Here is a 16,449-nt window from a genome sequence, read left to right on the forward strand (position 1 = left end):
GGACATAATTACTTATTATAATGACTTATACTGTCTTTTTACGCGTTGCGTTGCATTGCATCGCGCCGCGTAAACATAAAACTCTGTCTGCATTTGTGATCAGAGAAATGACAAACTACAAACGCTTCTCTACACTGCTCAAAACTAGCGTTTGAATCGTCAGTGGCAAATTCTTTAAATATAAAAAACTTACTTACAGTCTGTGAGTCAGAACAGCCGGCATTGTAGTCTACTCTACCAGGATCAGGAAACAGTCCTCCATAAAATGCGCTGGACACATCGGAATATTTGGGTTGAACTGTTCTGGAACAGTGTTGTAAATACAACTTAACCACTGATTTCTAGTCGTGTCCTCTTTTGGAAGGCCAAACAAAGTAGTTTCGCTTTCACAACGAAACACAGTGTCACACACGGCGGCTAGAGTGAGCGGAGGCCGGCTTAAGTGAGCAGCGACGGGTGGGCTTGCGGTAACCACATGTGACGACCCCGAGCTGGACTCCGCTTTGTCCACAGTGAAAGCCGATCCAGCGATCCACAGCGTGAAGTTGATGTATTTCCTCAGCGACCAGCACGGATCAGCTCTAGGCATGACGAAGCGGATATCGTCCTCTTTTGGAAGGCCAAACAAAGTAGTTTCGCTTTCACAACGAACAATACTACAGAGAGAATAAAAGTTACGCCTTCTTTCTTTGTGTGAACATTTGGGCGGTGTTATGCAAATCTTCCCACATCGTGACGTAGACATGTGGGGGCGTGTTAGAACGAGCCATTTTAGGTAGGCGTGGTTGACTCTTAACTTTTATAAATAATATATCTTTGGATTTGAGACTTTAGTCTTTGCAACTTTACAGATCTTCTTTATGCACCAAGAGCTTGTAACACTCCAAAGAGAAAGGAAAAATTTAAATCGCATCATATCACCCCTTTAATAACAGTAAATATGTGTGTGTGTGTGTGTATATAAACGCAGAGATTTTATTCATTATATTTAACTAATATACTTTACATGTAATAGTAAAATTGTTTAAAAACATATACAAATATATATTTTTTTACATTTTCATTATTATATAATTTCTCTCTATATATAATACAATTGTAAAATAGGTATAATGTAAAAATGTGTATAAAATGATGTCTTCATGTCATTTTTAAGTCACGTAAAATGTTACAAATATTATGGATAATTGTATACATATACTGTTCTGCCTTTTATATACATTTATTATTTATATATGAATATGTACTAATGTTATTGCTAAGATAATCTTAAATTTAGTATTGCACTGTTCAAATAATATTCTAAATAACTGAAGACATAGTGCTCATATATGGGTGACACAGGTTTGATTCTAGCCTGCAATATATCCTAATGCCATTTCTTGCTTTTCTTAATAATTTCCTGATATTATTTTTATTTATGTCAAGTAATAATGCAAAACCTCCAAGATAAATCAATAAATATTACACAATTATCAACTTTCCTTGCCATGTCTTCAATACACCCTGGCTCTTCTCCAAGACTACTACAGCATTTCCAAAGAAGTTTTTCGAATCACGAATATGTAAACAGCATGTTTGTTTGTGTGTGTGTGTATTATTCCAAAATGGACAGAGAAAGAGAGAATGACAGTGAGTTATAGTAGCGCAACAGAAAAATTGCATTACAGAGCCTCGCTCTCTTTAATCTGGGCGTTGAGGCCTGATGGAAATTAAATAATTGTATCAGAAACATTGGTAGCTCTATATTTAGCCAGGACAATCCAGCCCCATACAGAACACTATCCTGAACTCTCTCTCTATCTACAGCTGTGCAGTGGAGTGAAGTCCATCTCTAAGGAGCAGATGTGGAAAAAACACCATACACACACCCACAAACAGGAATAGTAGTCAAAAACATCACAAACGCTGCTGTCAAAAAAAAAACAAAAAAAAAATCATAGTGTAGTCCTTATTTACTAGACGGGCTTTCATTACTTAAGCGTTTCATTCATGCGCTTGAGAAACATGCAGCTCTCATGCTTGCAACCTCAGCTACACGGCACTCTTGAAGTATTTCAGGTATTTGGATGATTATATTGTCAGTCTTGACATGCAATGCAATATTATTTTGTCTATAGAAACACTGCACTTATCACTTCTAGATCTTGAAAAGCACATGCAAATACACATATTTTGTGTATTATCCAGATTGCTGCCAACATAACAGTCTGAAGCTTGTAACGGCCATTCAGAGTGATAAACAGTTTATAACATAAAATTGTTCATATAACTGCCTGAAAGGCCACTGACGCCCATTATTTTTCCCATCGCTCTACATCTCTTCATCTCACAATAAAAACACCACAAGCTTATGTGGTTAGCATAGTGATTGCAGCCAGGGCCAGCACATGAACTCTACTGACACATTTTACAGCAAGGCCTCCCAGCAGTTTAACTGTAATAATTAAACTTGTTAACACTCCCTTCCCTGGGTGCTGCTTGAGGAAGCCTAAGTCAAGGGATACTAGTGTTACTATACTAAGATCCTAAGTGTTGAAAGGTCAACATATGTTGTGATAGACAGTATGAGATACTATGAAATTAAAACAAAAAGTGTGTGTTATAGTTTCTGAATGTCTCACCACTTCCAGTGTTTTCAGGCTCCGTGCCTTTTTGTGTTCTTCCTTGGAATGTTTTTTTTTAAACAATGATATGGGGTTGTAAAAATGTAAGCAAAAATAAAACACTGAAGTATTAAACATTAAACATAAGAAATGATCCCATTTTCAAGACATGCATAGAGTGTGTTGAATGTGTGTGTAGCAATAGAAAGACTGTTTATAAATACATTACAGGTACCCAAATAACAATGTGGGAGCCTTGTTCCTTCGCGGTGTTCTTGAGATAAAGTTTAGTGTTATTTTAGCGCATGAGAGAGTACAATTTTTAGATAGGCCAATGCATAATTCATGTGCTGTCAGATATAAAATGCAAGAGTTGTACTGACAGATTCAAAGCCAGCATTTGCAAGTCGGTTGTTTTCTGATGTGCAAAAGACATAAAATGTCTGCTTTACAAGAAAGACTGTCTCATTATTTATTTCTAGTGAGGAGAAACACACGCTTCCACTGTTTATCAGTCAAAACCACACAGCATACAACACATAGCTGAGGTGCACATGCTCTGGTAAAATACCTGTTTGCTAATGTGTTACTAACACAATTTTAAGTTTTGTTTTTTTTTAGTTTTCACAATTCAGTCTTCCCTGAAAAGCATGGCATCTTACAGAGAGTCCAACAGCATAATATGGCCTACATTAGCTGGCAGTAGTTTCCTATGGACCAAGAAGCACAAGAAAGTCCATGTGAACAGTGTGATGGACACAATCTCATTCATGTTGTACAAGCCAACAGAAGGATCATATTATTGTAAAATGTGGTCCTTAACAATTCACAGCAAGTTAGGGCACAGGTATGTTAAGAAATTGTAAGTGTATGTCCAATAAAATTAATTCACCCCACCTTAATTTTGAAGAGATGCTCTATGTGACTATACACTGACCTTAATACATACTTGCATTTACTATTAGGCTACAGAAGAGTCTGAGAAGAAAGTGTTGAAGTCAAGAATGTGAAGTCAGCCAGAAATCATCATTAGGATAAGAGCATGCATAAGTGTATGGAAAAGAGGAGAAAGAATAATCCTGACTGCTGACCCCCAAATAGCCTTTTTAAAGATAATCAAGATTATGGTAACCCCACCCCTTTTTTTTGTCATGAATGATTATATATAAACAAAAGAAAGACAATTAGTCAGTGAGGATTAAAATTAAACATAAGCATCCATTTACCCTCTTACTGCATCAAATCCAACGCAATGTGAAAACGCACAATGATCTGTCATTCCTGCAAGCCGTTCGTTGTTTCCATGCGGACCACGTATTCAAAACAAAAAAAAAGATTCGCTTTGACATTGAACATATCCGTTTCTTTTTGCAATAATGCGAGAGCAACCCCTCAGCCAAGGAGCAGTCTGTGAGGAAAGAAACGGGAACCGCAAGAGGACGAGGTCTTAAATCGCGTGTAGCTCATGGGCGTAAATGATAGCGTTGGGAAGACCGGTTCATTCTAAAGAATCGGTTCGTTCGGATCTCTTATCTCAATAGTCAAGGCGATTCACCAATTAGTTTCATAGCTCATAGTGCTTCGGAAGCCCTAGCGCGATGTTTACGAGTGTTTATATTATTATGTTTCCCAACAAATTATATACATAAGGCTGTTTTTGTTAGCCAGTAATTTTGTTGTAGCCAAACTTTAATGGTAGTTTTATGTGAAAATAAATATTCTAAATAAATAAATGAATAAATAAATATTAGAAAATAAAATATTATAAACATTAAAATAATAAGAAACTGTAAAAAAGTGTGATCGTATACAAAATAAAATAAAATAAGAATAAAATAAAATAGAGGAGAAAGGTGTCACTTATCTGTTGATATTATATTTTATAATAATACATTCAATTATATTATATATGTATATTATATATACATTCTAATAATACACTCTTTAAAATTTAAAACATTTAAAATATGTTAAAATGTATAATAAAATAATATGAATATGGACTAATAAATGTTTTCCAATGGTCACTTCATTGATGATAACATATATTATTATATTACTTTACCCAGTTGTAAAGCTATATTTAGTTCATTCTTTATTAAATGTTCTATGTCAGTGAATTCCTTTGGTCTGCTGCTTCGAGAACTGAATCATTAAAACGAACCGGCTCAATAGAATGATTCTATTGCGAATCGGACATCTAGGCATGGATACACCACCCAAGTCAATGGAATGCCAACCATGTGCTTTAAAGATTTAAATACATCCGATAAACACATCAGCAAATAAATAAACATGCACTCTACGTGGTGCGCGCGTGATCCACCCAGCAGCATTTCTGAAGGCGACTCGATGTCACAAGACACGAGATTAATGAGCATAAGGAGTCATCCCATTGCACATTAACAAAATATGTTTTTTATTATTAAAGGAAATATTACAGAAAATGTATCAAAACGTTGTGTTATTTGTATTACAGTATTATTGCATTATAAATTACGGCTTAATCTTTGACGTCTCGTCAGGAAGCATCATGATTTTCGTTTTAACCCTGTCATAAGAACTAATCAATACTCTATGAGCTACTATGACTTTAATCTGTCATTTTACAGACAGCAGCTGGGCGTGAGAACTTTAACAACATGCATCCCAGGGTCTTTCGATGCAAAAGGTGTTCACTTGTATTTAGATCAATGCAGTGAGCACAAAAGAATATACAATAGGTACAGAAGAAACTTACCCAGCGGCTACGCCAACATCCCCGATAAAATGATCTGATGATCAATACTGTAACCAAATTTACCCACTATCAGGCATTGCGACCAATCTGACGGCAGTAATGGTAGTATCCTTTACAGGCGGAGCACACAGGAGATGCACTTTGGCAGAGGAGGTGCGGGACCGACTGAGACTCATTACAATGAACTGCGCTAGGGGGAGTTATCGCCTCTAATTAGACGTGTGTGTGTGTGTGTGTGTGTGCGTGTGTGTGTGTGTGCGTGTGTGAGTGAATGTTGTAAATTTGTACGTGTTATTAACACTTTGGCAATATAAAAAAACTTTCACAATGCAAATAAAGCTATTCGAATCTGAATCACTAGTTGCTAACTAATTTATGCATTAGAGGGGATTTTTCCTGATTTCAGTATATGATTAGCAGTCCCAGTACGTTGTGACTGGCGAACAGCTTTTGTTTCAGTACTGCCACGCCCCTTGCCAAAGCAGCAATACCTTTCTCCCGAGCCTGGCACAGACTGCTCGATTAGTTCCGGGTTTGATGAAGGCCCGCTTTCCGAAAAACGAAATGTGATGTGAATGATTAGCAGTCCCAGTACGTTGTGACTGGCGAACAGCTTTTGTTTCAGTACTGCCACGCCCCTTGCCAAAGCAGCAAGTTCCGTCTGCTCCGGTATAGTTAAGGATGGAGTCAATATTGCCATATCAATTTGAGCTGGATTCAGACCCCGAGAATATTGAACAAGAGGATCGCGCAGAACCTTTGCACACATGGATATTGCAAGACATATTAGAGTGGAAACGTTATTGCTTTTTTTTTTTGTGGCTAAATCACAGTTTAGATAGGATGTCAACAACCGCTTAAAAATAACTGCATTTACTATGTACAGATAAGTGCATATGTATTATGTATATTGTTCTTATTTGTGGTGGCATATATATGCAAATTCATTCTCTGCCATCAGGGCGCTGTTGGAGTGGTAGAGATCGAGGTTTCCCTGGTAACCGCTGTACACAAAGCAGCACTCCGCTCACAAAGGCCACGTTCACCAGCAGAATACAGTTTTCAGTCTTGTTTTTGAGTCCTTAATACGGTTACATTCACACACAGTTCAGTTATTTACGGGCATGACAACCGCATTCTGTAACCGAACTCACACCCGTAAATTTTCAGGACTCACAACCGCATTCTTGGGACACACGCGTTGTGTGAACGGAACCGGACTGGACAACTAGTTGTCTGTCACGTCTTACAGTCCGAGAGAGAGCCGCTTTGCCGCACAAACGCGTGTCTAACGTGTGTTACGGGTGTTTTCGGTAACTTACAGTGATGGAGAAATGAGCTGCGTGTCATCTGAACGTTTTAGATCCCGTCAGTTTTCCACCGGAGCCGCTCCCGTCAGTTTTGTGTTCTGCGGGCGATTCAAATGGTCTGCTCTCCACCCAAATTTAAAAGCTGCTGTTGGTTAATGAAGATTTGACGAAAGAACTCGCAGTTCGATTGGACCCTTGTCGTGTCAGAAAGTGATAAGACTTTCAGTTTTATGGACGTCGCCATCTTTGATATTACTTTGGTCACTGTTGTTATGGTTACTGGTAAGGAATATGGGCTTGACTCCCGTTGCACGTTCATACCAAGCGGCAACCTTTCGGTCTCTCTCATGAAACCAACACGGACGTGACTAAAACTGCAATTCATCGACTGGCCGCTAGAGGCTGGCTCCAAAAGGGAGTCAGTCCCATAGACTCTCCATGTTAAAATGCCCAACTTTACAGCAGAAAAAAATGTTTACAGCCTGGTACAAAAAGTGGTTTTGGTTCATATAGCTAATTTTGCCCTTCATGACAACTGTGAGGGAGGTGAATTTTTTTATAACTCATCCGTTTAAATTATATTAAGCCTTAAAGTTCTGCATAATTAAGGGCGTGGTCACTTGAGTGACAGGTGGATTGCTGCTGCTGTCACCACCGTCGAGCTAGGTGGGCGTGGTTTCAGCAACCAGCTCCTGCCTCTTTGCCCATTTTCGATTATCCGGGAGTGACGCGCGGTGACGCGTTGCCAAGATGGTGACGCGTTCTTTAAAAACGCTCTTCAGAAACCTACGGGTGACGTCACGGACACTACGTCAATGTTTTTATACAGTCTATGGGTAAGACACCAGTCCAGTCTGTGCTGAAACGCTACTGTCAATCAAACTATCGTGGGAGGGGCCTGTCTGTGTGACATCGTTCTTTAAAAACGCTCTTCAGAAACCTACGGGTGACGTCACGGACACTACGTCAATGTTTTTATACAGTCTATGGTTCATACAGACAGTATTCTAAACACAACTGTAAGCTGCCGTGTGAACGGGACATTTCGAGACTTACACCTGTAAAGAAAAAGCGGTTGTCAATCCCAAAAACTGACAGTGTGAACGTAGCCTTTAAACGCTGCTTTATCAGACATTACATGCAAGATGAAAGGAAAATGACATTCAATTTTCTGAAGACAGTCAGTTTCCTTCAGGACAGTATTCTAAACACAACTGTAAGCTGCCGTGTTAACGGGACATTTCGAGACTTACACCTGTAAAGAAAAAGCGGTTGTCAATCCCAAAATCTGACAGTGTGAACGTAGCCTTTAAACGCTGCTTTATCAGACATTACATGCAAGATGAAAGGAAAATGACATTCAATATTCTGAATACAGTCAGTTTCCTTCAGAAATACAGTGATATAAAAACACCCGCACTCAATGTATGTCAAACACGGGTGTGCCTCACACGTCCTGAAAAGTGAAGTTGCGGGCTCTTTGATCACCCCCTGGTGGCTGACTGCAGTACAGGTCATAAACCCCGCCCTCCATGTAAACGAATGGGACTTGAGTCAAAATAAAAAAAGTGTATTACACTTCCAATACAATTTTCCGAAAGATTTCGGAAAGTCATTTAAAGTAGTGTCATTTAAAGTAGTTGTTATCACGCTGATATATGTTAAATTGTTCGTTTTTTGTGATAAGTTTGATTTTAGCTAGTTTTTTGATGCTATAAAAACGGGGCGTGTCATTATGGTTGATTGGGTCTGCGGGAGTTTGGGCAGGAGTTTGATACCACGGATCCACCTCACGACACTACTGCACAGACTCTGGCTCCAAACAAATCTCTACTGTGCAGACTCTGGCTCCAAATGACGTCATTTACTCAAGATGGCAGCGGCCAGACTGAGATGCTTTGGCTTCACTTTTCTATAGTGGAAGGAAGTGGAGACACATCGCACATCTTTTTTTACAGTCTATGGTCAAACACTGTAGTCTCATAACTGAAGTATAAATTCTGCAGATTACATCATTGTCCAGTATTGTACTGTCAGCAATTTATTATAAAAAACGTTTTGATAATTGTAACATACATATTTACACTGAACAAAATTATAAACGCAACACTTTTGTTTTTGCCCCCATTTTTCATGAGCTGAACTCAAAGATCTAAGACTTTTTCTATGTACACAAAAGGCCTATTTCTCTCAAGTGTGCAGCACTGACTCACAGACTGTAAGTACGTTTTTATATATAAAGAATTTGCCACTGATGATTCAAACGCGAGTTTTGAGCAGTGTAGAGTAGCACTTGTTGTTTGTAATTTCTCCGATCACAAATGCAGACATTTGACACAAATGCATAATTATGTCCCCACTGGATGCAACAAATGCCTCGTTTATAATGGGTTTTAATGTTTTTGTCTCGTCGCTCTGGCCGGACAGGGCATCGCAGTATGGTTGGGGCGTAACATTTCCATCACACGCTTGAGGTATTCAGCCAATCACAACGCACTGGATAGCTGGCCAATCAGAGCACACCTCGCTTTTCGGACCGATGAGCTTTGTAAAAATCGACGCATTTCAGAAAGGTGGGGCATAGAGGAGAAACAATAATGTACAGTATGTGGAAAATAATGTGTTTTTTTAACCTTAAACCGCATAAACACATTTCATTACACAAAATACACAAACTAATGTTCTTTTTAGCAACATCATATGACCCCTTTAAAAACGAAATATCTCCCTTTGGAGTGGACTTTGAGATTTGTAACTTTGTAGGTCTTTTTTATGTCCAAACATAATAAAAAAGCATAATAGGACCCCTTTAAAACTAAAAGCAATGGCAAAGTCACAATTGTTGGTTTGCGGCCTATATTCAAATCAACACACAGCAATAGCACACGATCGGTTATGTATTAATCAGGTCAAATCTTATGTCCACATCTTTTGTCTGTCTCTTTTTCTCTCTGTTTTCTTTACATCTCCCTGTCTGCAGTTTTTACTGGCTTCCTGATTGCATCCAGCTATCATACTCCATAAAACTGATGAAGCGAGAGAGATGCAGAGAGAGCTTGCTGCCATTAAATAGCTCCATCCCCCACATATTCTCTCGACTGCTTATGCCACTTAAAGCTTTTCTTCAGTGTTCACTCACAATGGTCACCAAAATAATGTTGTTTGGACTGATGGTCCAGAATCTCAAATAATAATCAGAAAATTATAAAATATAGGCTGTACATTAATATAAGAATATGTCTTCAAATACACATATTAACCTACTTTAGTATTGTGCATTGCCTAAAGGCCTGTGTCTGTGTAATAGTGTTAGCTTTGATAACTGTGTCTGCTAAATGACTACTAATATATGTGAGGACTGACAGGTTGACTTTTAATACTGAGAACCTTTAGAGTGATATATAAACAATTAATTCTCTCTTTTTAGGAGTTTCCACAATTGTATTTTGATTGATACACCTTAATGTCGAGCTTTCTAGTTCCCGGTCAGAAAGATACAGCCTTTTAAATCAGTCCTTGCAATATTTTGTGTTGTTCATGTAAAACGTCTTAGAAAATGCATCTGTTTGACATTCTTTTTTACACTCTCAGAAAAAAGGTACAAAAGCTGTCACTGGGACAGTACCTTTTCAAAAGGGACACTTTTGCTTATTTAATTAATGACCCAGATGTAGTGTACTATCTTAATTACTTCTTTATACGTTTTGCTTTTCTTAACTTTGTACTCTACATTGAAGAGAAAGTGTACTCTTTACAAGAAGAAGATAGAAAGAAGATAGAATAGAAGAAGAAAACCTAGCCTATTACTTCTCATTATTGACCAATAGGGGGCAGCAAAGTTTTTTATACATTATTTCACTGTTGGAAGCTAGACTTGGACTTCTATAAACAATTTGAAACAAAAGCACTGTAGTTGTTTGATGACAAATAGAGTTCATATTTCTCTGTGAGTTTCGCCCACGTCTACCCTGATATATGTTTCATAATTATTATTTTAATAATATATTTAAAAAAAAATCATATTCTGATTAACTAGCTTAATAATAATAATAATAATAATATTGATGTATCTTTATTTGTTATCGTTATTATTTTACAGACCTAACAGAGATAAAGGAAGTGACACTGGGTCTGTCCACTAAGTGGCACTATTGAGCACCTCACATAAAGTTTATGCTTCGAATGGGTGGCATTTGTCAGTGTTTTTTTTTTTTTTTTAATCCTGTGGATTGAACCACTAACTACATTACTGCACATTTTGTATATCTCTAGTAGCCTATTATCTGATCCGTTCAGTTCAGTTCCTGGAGCTCTCTGCTAATGAGCTGATGATCTGAATCAGGTGTGTTAGACAATTAAAACGCAGTGCTGTAGGTGCCCAGGACCACGACTGAATAGAATGATATTTGTCTATGATTGCTTGTACTTGCCTAAAGTTATTTGGAGACGTATGAATATAAAAAGAGAGTCAGGGGACATGACATAGGCCTGTTAGCCTATTGATTTGTTTAATGTGCACCCAACACTAAAAGTGTGATTTTTAAATTATTTTATTGTTGCCATTATTATTTCTATAAATACTTCTGTTCTAAGTGACACCCAAAATTTCTGATGGATCTCAATGATAATGTCATTTAATGCATTTTATAAAAATATATTGTGTCAGTTGTGAAAAAATACAACTGTGTGAATCCACTCCGTGAATACTAAAATAAAATAATAAAAAGCACTTTATATTGTGTTCTTAAATGCAATAGCGTTCGTACATTTACCAAATAGCCTACCTTTTATCATCACAGTTGGCCTATAGCGCAACCGCAACTTTATTGTGTTTGAAAATTTATTTATTTTTTCTTCTAAAGCTCTTACAAAACCCTGCAGCCTAGTCTGTGTGTTTGATCCTGTGCAAATATCTGAAGGAAGTTTACAAATCTGTAATCTTCAATGCATGCATCAACAAATTCATGCGCTGACTCTGTCAGTGTGTCATTGTGTGATGCAAATCTGATCATTGTATGTCTGACGCGTGCACAGATGGTCCGGGAGTGCGCGCGCAGCCGGGGTCGCATTGTTCTGAGTGTGACACATTCTATGCGCAAGTTAATGAGAACAGACTGACTCTCGTTTTCCCTTCTAAGCAGTCTTTTTCTAGTCTTTTCTTTATAAACACCCTTAATGTCATCTGTCTCTCATCCGTCCGTTTCCATCTGGCCACAAGTAATTTAACCAAATTGACAGATTGGCCCGGGACATAGATAGATACATAGATAGATAGATTTTTACGACTCTGAGTAGCTACAGATGGAGAAAATATTGTATATCTTCATACGTGTTTGATAAAATAGGATTTTATCAAACAGGATTTTATTTTTTATCAGGATTTTTTCTCTTTTTGTTTTATTATCTAAGACACTTGTAGAGAAGACAGATTGGCTCTTTGCATGAAGGGTCACCATCTAATCTGGCTACCTGAGTTTAAGGCTAATGTATTCGACCCTTCTCCGTGACATAGGCTACACCCAGACATATGGCATTACAGCGGGGCTGAGGGTCAATCATTACATAATCCACTAACGAGCCTTGATCACGTCCAGCATAGAACACACAAACTGATCAGCCCGTTTGCCTGGGTGAGGAACATAATGTAACTTCTGGATGTGTTATGTTAGACCTACACGTATCATTCTGAAACTTGAAATATTTGTTATCATCTAAACAAATTTCCACAAACGAACAATTTCTTTACTGAGTGAAACAATCAAAGTTGAGATCGACAATAACCCTTAAAGTTGCAACATCATCAGCTGAGTAAAATCTTTTATGTGAAATATAACCAGGACTTGGACACGTACACACGTGCACATGCTCTCTTGCTCTTTCCCACGGGACGCAGCAGACGGGTCGTAATTTGGTTGCCTTGGCCCGTCTGGACAAGCACCTGTCTCCTCTCTGGGGAGAAAGTCGCCTTTGGGCCGTGAGCAGAGCGGACTGTGCATGTGTTGTGTGACAGCATGAAAAGGTCTTTTTTTCATGGCTTTTTAATAGGTAAATATTGTTTTACGACAGTGAATTTCATAATGTGAGCCTATAGTTCATTAGTTCAGTTCAGTTGTCTGAAATGACGTGCGTGAAATATAAACAGAGAACATCGTATTGGCACAATATCTTTAATTTCATTTTGTTTTATACAAAACCTACAACAGACGAAGCAGCGCTGAATTAATATTTTTACTATTTATTCTAAAATAGTTATGAAAAACTGCGATACAAACCAGTGTAGCTACTGGCTATTCCACTACAAAATGACGGACAAAACCCTGAATTAACAGGGTGATCTTTGGATATGAGGCAGGTGTGAGATAATTTGTTCACTATAAAATTTCCAAAAGGTTCACACGAATCACGTAAACAAATCATCTCTCTAAATAGTTTCTACAAGAAAAATAAACTACTTTGAGATCATTTTTGGTCGCAGCAGAGAGAGCGTCAATGGGTAGCTTGTAGACTTGCAGGCAGGCAACACGCTTTTTATGTCTATGGCCAAATTATTTATCTGACATTGATTATGATGTATTTAAATTAGTGTAATTGTACTTTTAAACCACCCCAAGTCATCAGGTACCCAAAGCGCTATCTATGAGCACTTTGTAAACAAACAAACAAACAAAAAATACAGCAATAGATCCTATCCGATGGGAAGTGCTTCTCGTTATCATAGGACAGGACATCAACAGCAACACCATTATATTAATAACTGTAGTGCACACACAGCGAAGGCCCTCCTACTCCTAAGAAAACTGCCAATGAAAAGTGCAAGTGAAAAGCAACAGTAAACCCAAACTCTGCGACATCAGTCTAAAATAGGAATAATAATAAAACATTAAATATTTACATATATACGTAAACACTTTAGATATGCTATTTTAAGGACACTCACATAACTTAATTTAAATAAATAAACAAGAAAATATAAATTAACAGCTAACAAGGTTACGATTTGTTCCAGCACATAGAAGTAGCCTATACATTTCTCCACACGGTTGGTAGCCTGTAAAATCAGCTTGATTTATAACAAGGTTGCGAAAGATAAATACTTGTTTCGTTATGTGATGTAGCCTATTAAGATCCAACCCAAGTCAAATCTCTCCACAACAACTTACTAGTGCTCATGATGTGGGATGTTGAACAGGATAGCTAATCTTTGAAAAGCTATCCAACACTACAGTAGGTAGCTATCAAAAACAACAAGCTTCACTTATTGCGATACGTAAAAATTTCGGTAGCTAATGTTTTATAGTAACTAAAAGAATTCCATCCCTTTGTACCGATTTCCTTTTTCGTAATTAGTGGGGACAGACAACAAAACATAGCCTATTTTTGAAAGTAATTATAAAGTGTTACCCATTTTTTTGGGGTTACCTCTCTTTTTTTAATAGGCTATTTGTGTGAAAGCTGGAATATGCCACTTCTCAATGTCTATAAAAGTATTCTTTATGCACACTTGTAGGGTTTTGTTTTAAGGTACTGGTAAATGTTCGTTTAAACGTCCAAAACGTGGTTAAGATAAGACATGTAACAGATAGCTAGGCGAAGTATTTCGATCTTGGACAGCTTTTTGTCGGGTGGAAGTGTTGGTAGCAGCTTTCTCAGCTCAGCGAACGCTACGTTGAACGCTTCCACTCTGATGCGCTCGCGCGTGGCATGCGCAGAACGGTATTTGGCAGTCGCGCGCCTCCTCCGTCTCTTTTCCTCTCTGGTGAGCGAGGCTGGCACGAGCGCGCGAGTCTTGCCATCCTCGGCCTCTAAGGGCTCGTGGGCCACACACTGCACCTTCATGACGTTCAGACATTCCATGTCCGATTGTGTCCAGGTGAGGTCAGGATCCGTCTGATCGGGACTCAGCATCATTTTCAGATCCGTTTGATCAAGGCTTCAGTGGTGCACTGACTGTTAACTGCCCTGGTGAATTAGACACAAATTATTTGTTTTTATTAATATAAATATTAATCTGTAGGCCTACATATTATAATACATTAAGTGCAGTAACTGAAATAAACAACAAAGAATAATTAACTAACAAATCCAACGGTTGTATCTCATGAAATGGATAGAATGTCTAGAATAAATGATTGTATTTTACCTCTGTTTTAAAAGTAACACTCTAGGCTATTGGTTTCTGTTACTTTAAAAACGGTTCAGTAGCTACTAAATGTTGGTGAATGGTTGGCAGTGTGCATTTTGCAATTTAGCTCACTCAGCACACATTACCATCAGTAGATGATTATAAATATTCACCGGTTCCATGCAAAAGTTAATGGAAATCAATTATTGTCACAAAACCAAAGTCATAGCTGACCATCTGTCGCAAATGCAAAGCCTACAGCTCCAGATGACACAAGGGTGCGTAAATCTCAAGTCATGGATTCAATCACAAGGAACATTTAAAAGAAAAAAAAATGTATAAGATGGTTGATGTGTTTAATGTGTATTTTGTAGTTATTTTTGTATATTATACTGTTCAGGATACTTTTATTTGAGCGATGCAACTGAACATTGTAAAAATGTCTGCCTATTACAACTGAAAATGTACGTTTAATTTCTGTTTTAAATTTGAAAAAAATTATAAAAAATCAAAGCGGTGCCAAGGTGACAACCTGCAGTGATTAGTTCTTTGCACTTGTTTAACCATTTTAATTATAGAAGATTGAATTGTAATCCTAAAAACAACGTGGAAATTATTGTGAAAGGTTAAACGGATGAAAACTAAGATGCTGTTATCATAATAAGGTGACAGTTTTTAGTATCATTGTACAAACATGTTTTGCAGAGCTGCTTTTTTATAGACTGTTGCTATAGCTAATAATTCATTTACAACATGAAGTGAAAAGTATAATCAACATTTTATGAAATTGATTTGAAACTCACCTCTGTTGATGATGAATTGGATGAGAATCAATTTATTCCCTCAAATCCCTTTTATCAAGTCTGTTTTCAGTCAGTGATTCATGTTCATCTGTCCATTGTGCTTTCTGAATATTTATTTAAGCATCAGCAACAGCATATTTTAGTAATACTTTCCTCGCCACTAATTCCACGCAGTCGGCAACGAAGATTTGTGTTGATATAGGCTATCATGAAATTTCCGTAAGCAGAATTACAGAATGGATATAAATATCAGGACCGGTAACGCTCGCTCGGAGATGTGTTGCCCTCTGACCCGTGTGTGGATAACAATGGACATGCGTCCTCAGATAAGATCGATTAGATACGAAAGTGTCGTCTCAGGCTGTCCTTTCTGTTTCCCGTAGATTAGGACAACATTGCTCCAGCCATCCCTACAGCCACGCGTGCTGGTCCTCGTGCCTCTGATGATTTGAGAGATAACATTCCGCTGGCTCCCTTTAAAGTCTCCCTCTCTCGCTCTCTTGCTCTCTCGCTCCCTCTTACAAATCATTCACTTTATGCACTTATCCACGACAGTCACACCTCCGTCCCACCCCCTCTGTTCTCTCTCCTTCCACTCAGCGAGTTCTTTCTCGAACAGATTGAAAGGCGCGCCTGAGGCTAGAGCTGGACTCAAGTGTTTGGCAGAAACACATGGGTTGTACGCCTGTGTTAAAGTGGTGCAATTGTTTGTAAAACTTTCAGCTTTTAATCTGGACATTTTAGCTGAATTAAGTGTTATGATATTTGAAGAAAATCCCTTTTTAGGGTGTCGTTTTGGATGACAGGAGTATAGCGAAGCATAGCAGCCTGCAGTCTCCTTTATACATGAAAATAAGTTTTAATCTAA

The 16,449-nt window shown here is 37.9% G+C and overlaps 1 protein-coding gene across 2 annotated transcripts; it reads right to left on the minus strand.

Moving 5' to 3' along the window:
- Positions 1 to 13,646: 13,646 nt before the first annotated feature.
- Positions 13,647 to 16,136, minus strand: nhlh2 (nescient helix loop helix 2). Of its 2 annotated transcripts, none has more exons than XM_016489009.1 (2): positions 15,582 to 16,136; positions 13,647 to 14,610 (listed from the first exon to the last, which is right to left on the minus strand). In XM_016489009.1, the coding sequence occupies exon 2, from the start codon at positions 14,562 to 14,564 to the stop codon at positions 14,196 to 14,198; it is 369 nt and encodes a 122-aa protein (XP_016344495.1). In that variant the 5' UTR covers positions 14,565 to 14,610; positions 15,582 to 16,136; the 3' UTR covers positions 13,647 to 14,195. The 2 variants fall into 2 exon arrangements, with proteins under 2 accessions (XP_016344495.1, XP_016344493.1); XM_016489007.1 differs by having other exon boundaries at positions 13,647 to 14,615.
- Between the last annotated feature and the right edge of the window lie 313 nt (positions 16,137 to 16,449).

This window comes from Sinocyclocheilus anshuiensis, unplaced genomic scaffold (assembly GCF_001515605.1).
Source record: "Sinocyclocheilus anshuiensis isolate Anshui unplaced genomic scaffold, SAMN03320099.WGS_v1.1 scaffold1709, whole genome shotgun sequence".
Taxonomy (NCBI): domain Eukaryota; kingdom Metazoa; phylum Chordata; class Actinopteri; order Cypriniformes; family Cyprinidae; genus Sinocyclocheilus; species Sinocyclocheilus anshuiensis.

Coding starts and splice junctions, on each gene's coding strand:
- nhlh2 (XM_016489009.1), bottom strand. CDS start 14,564: ATGATGCTGAGTCCCGATCAGACGGATCCTGACCTCACCTGGACACAA.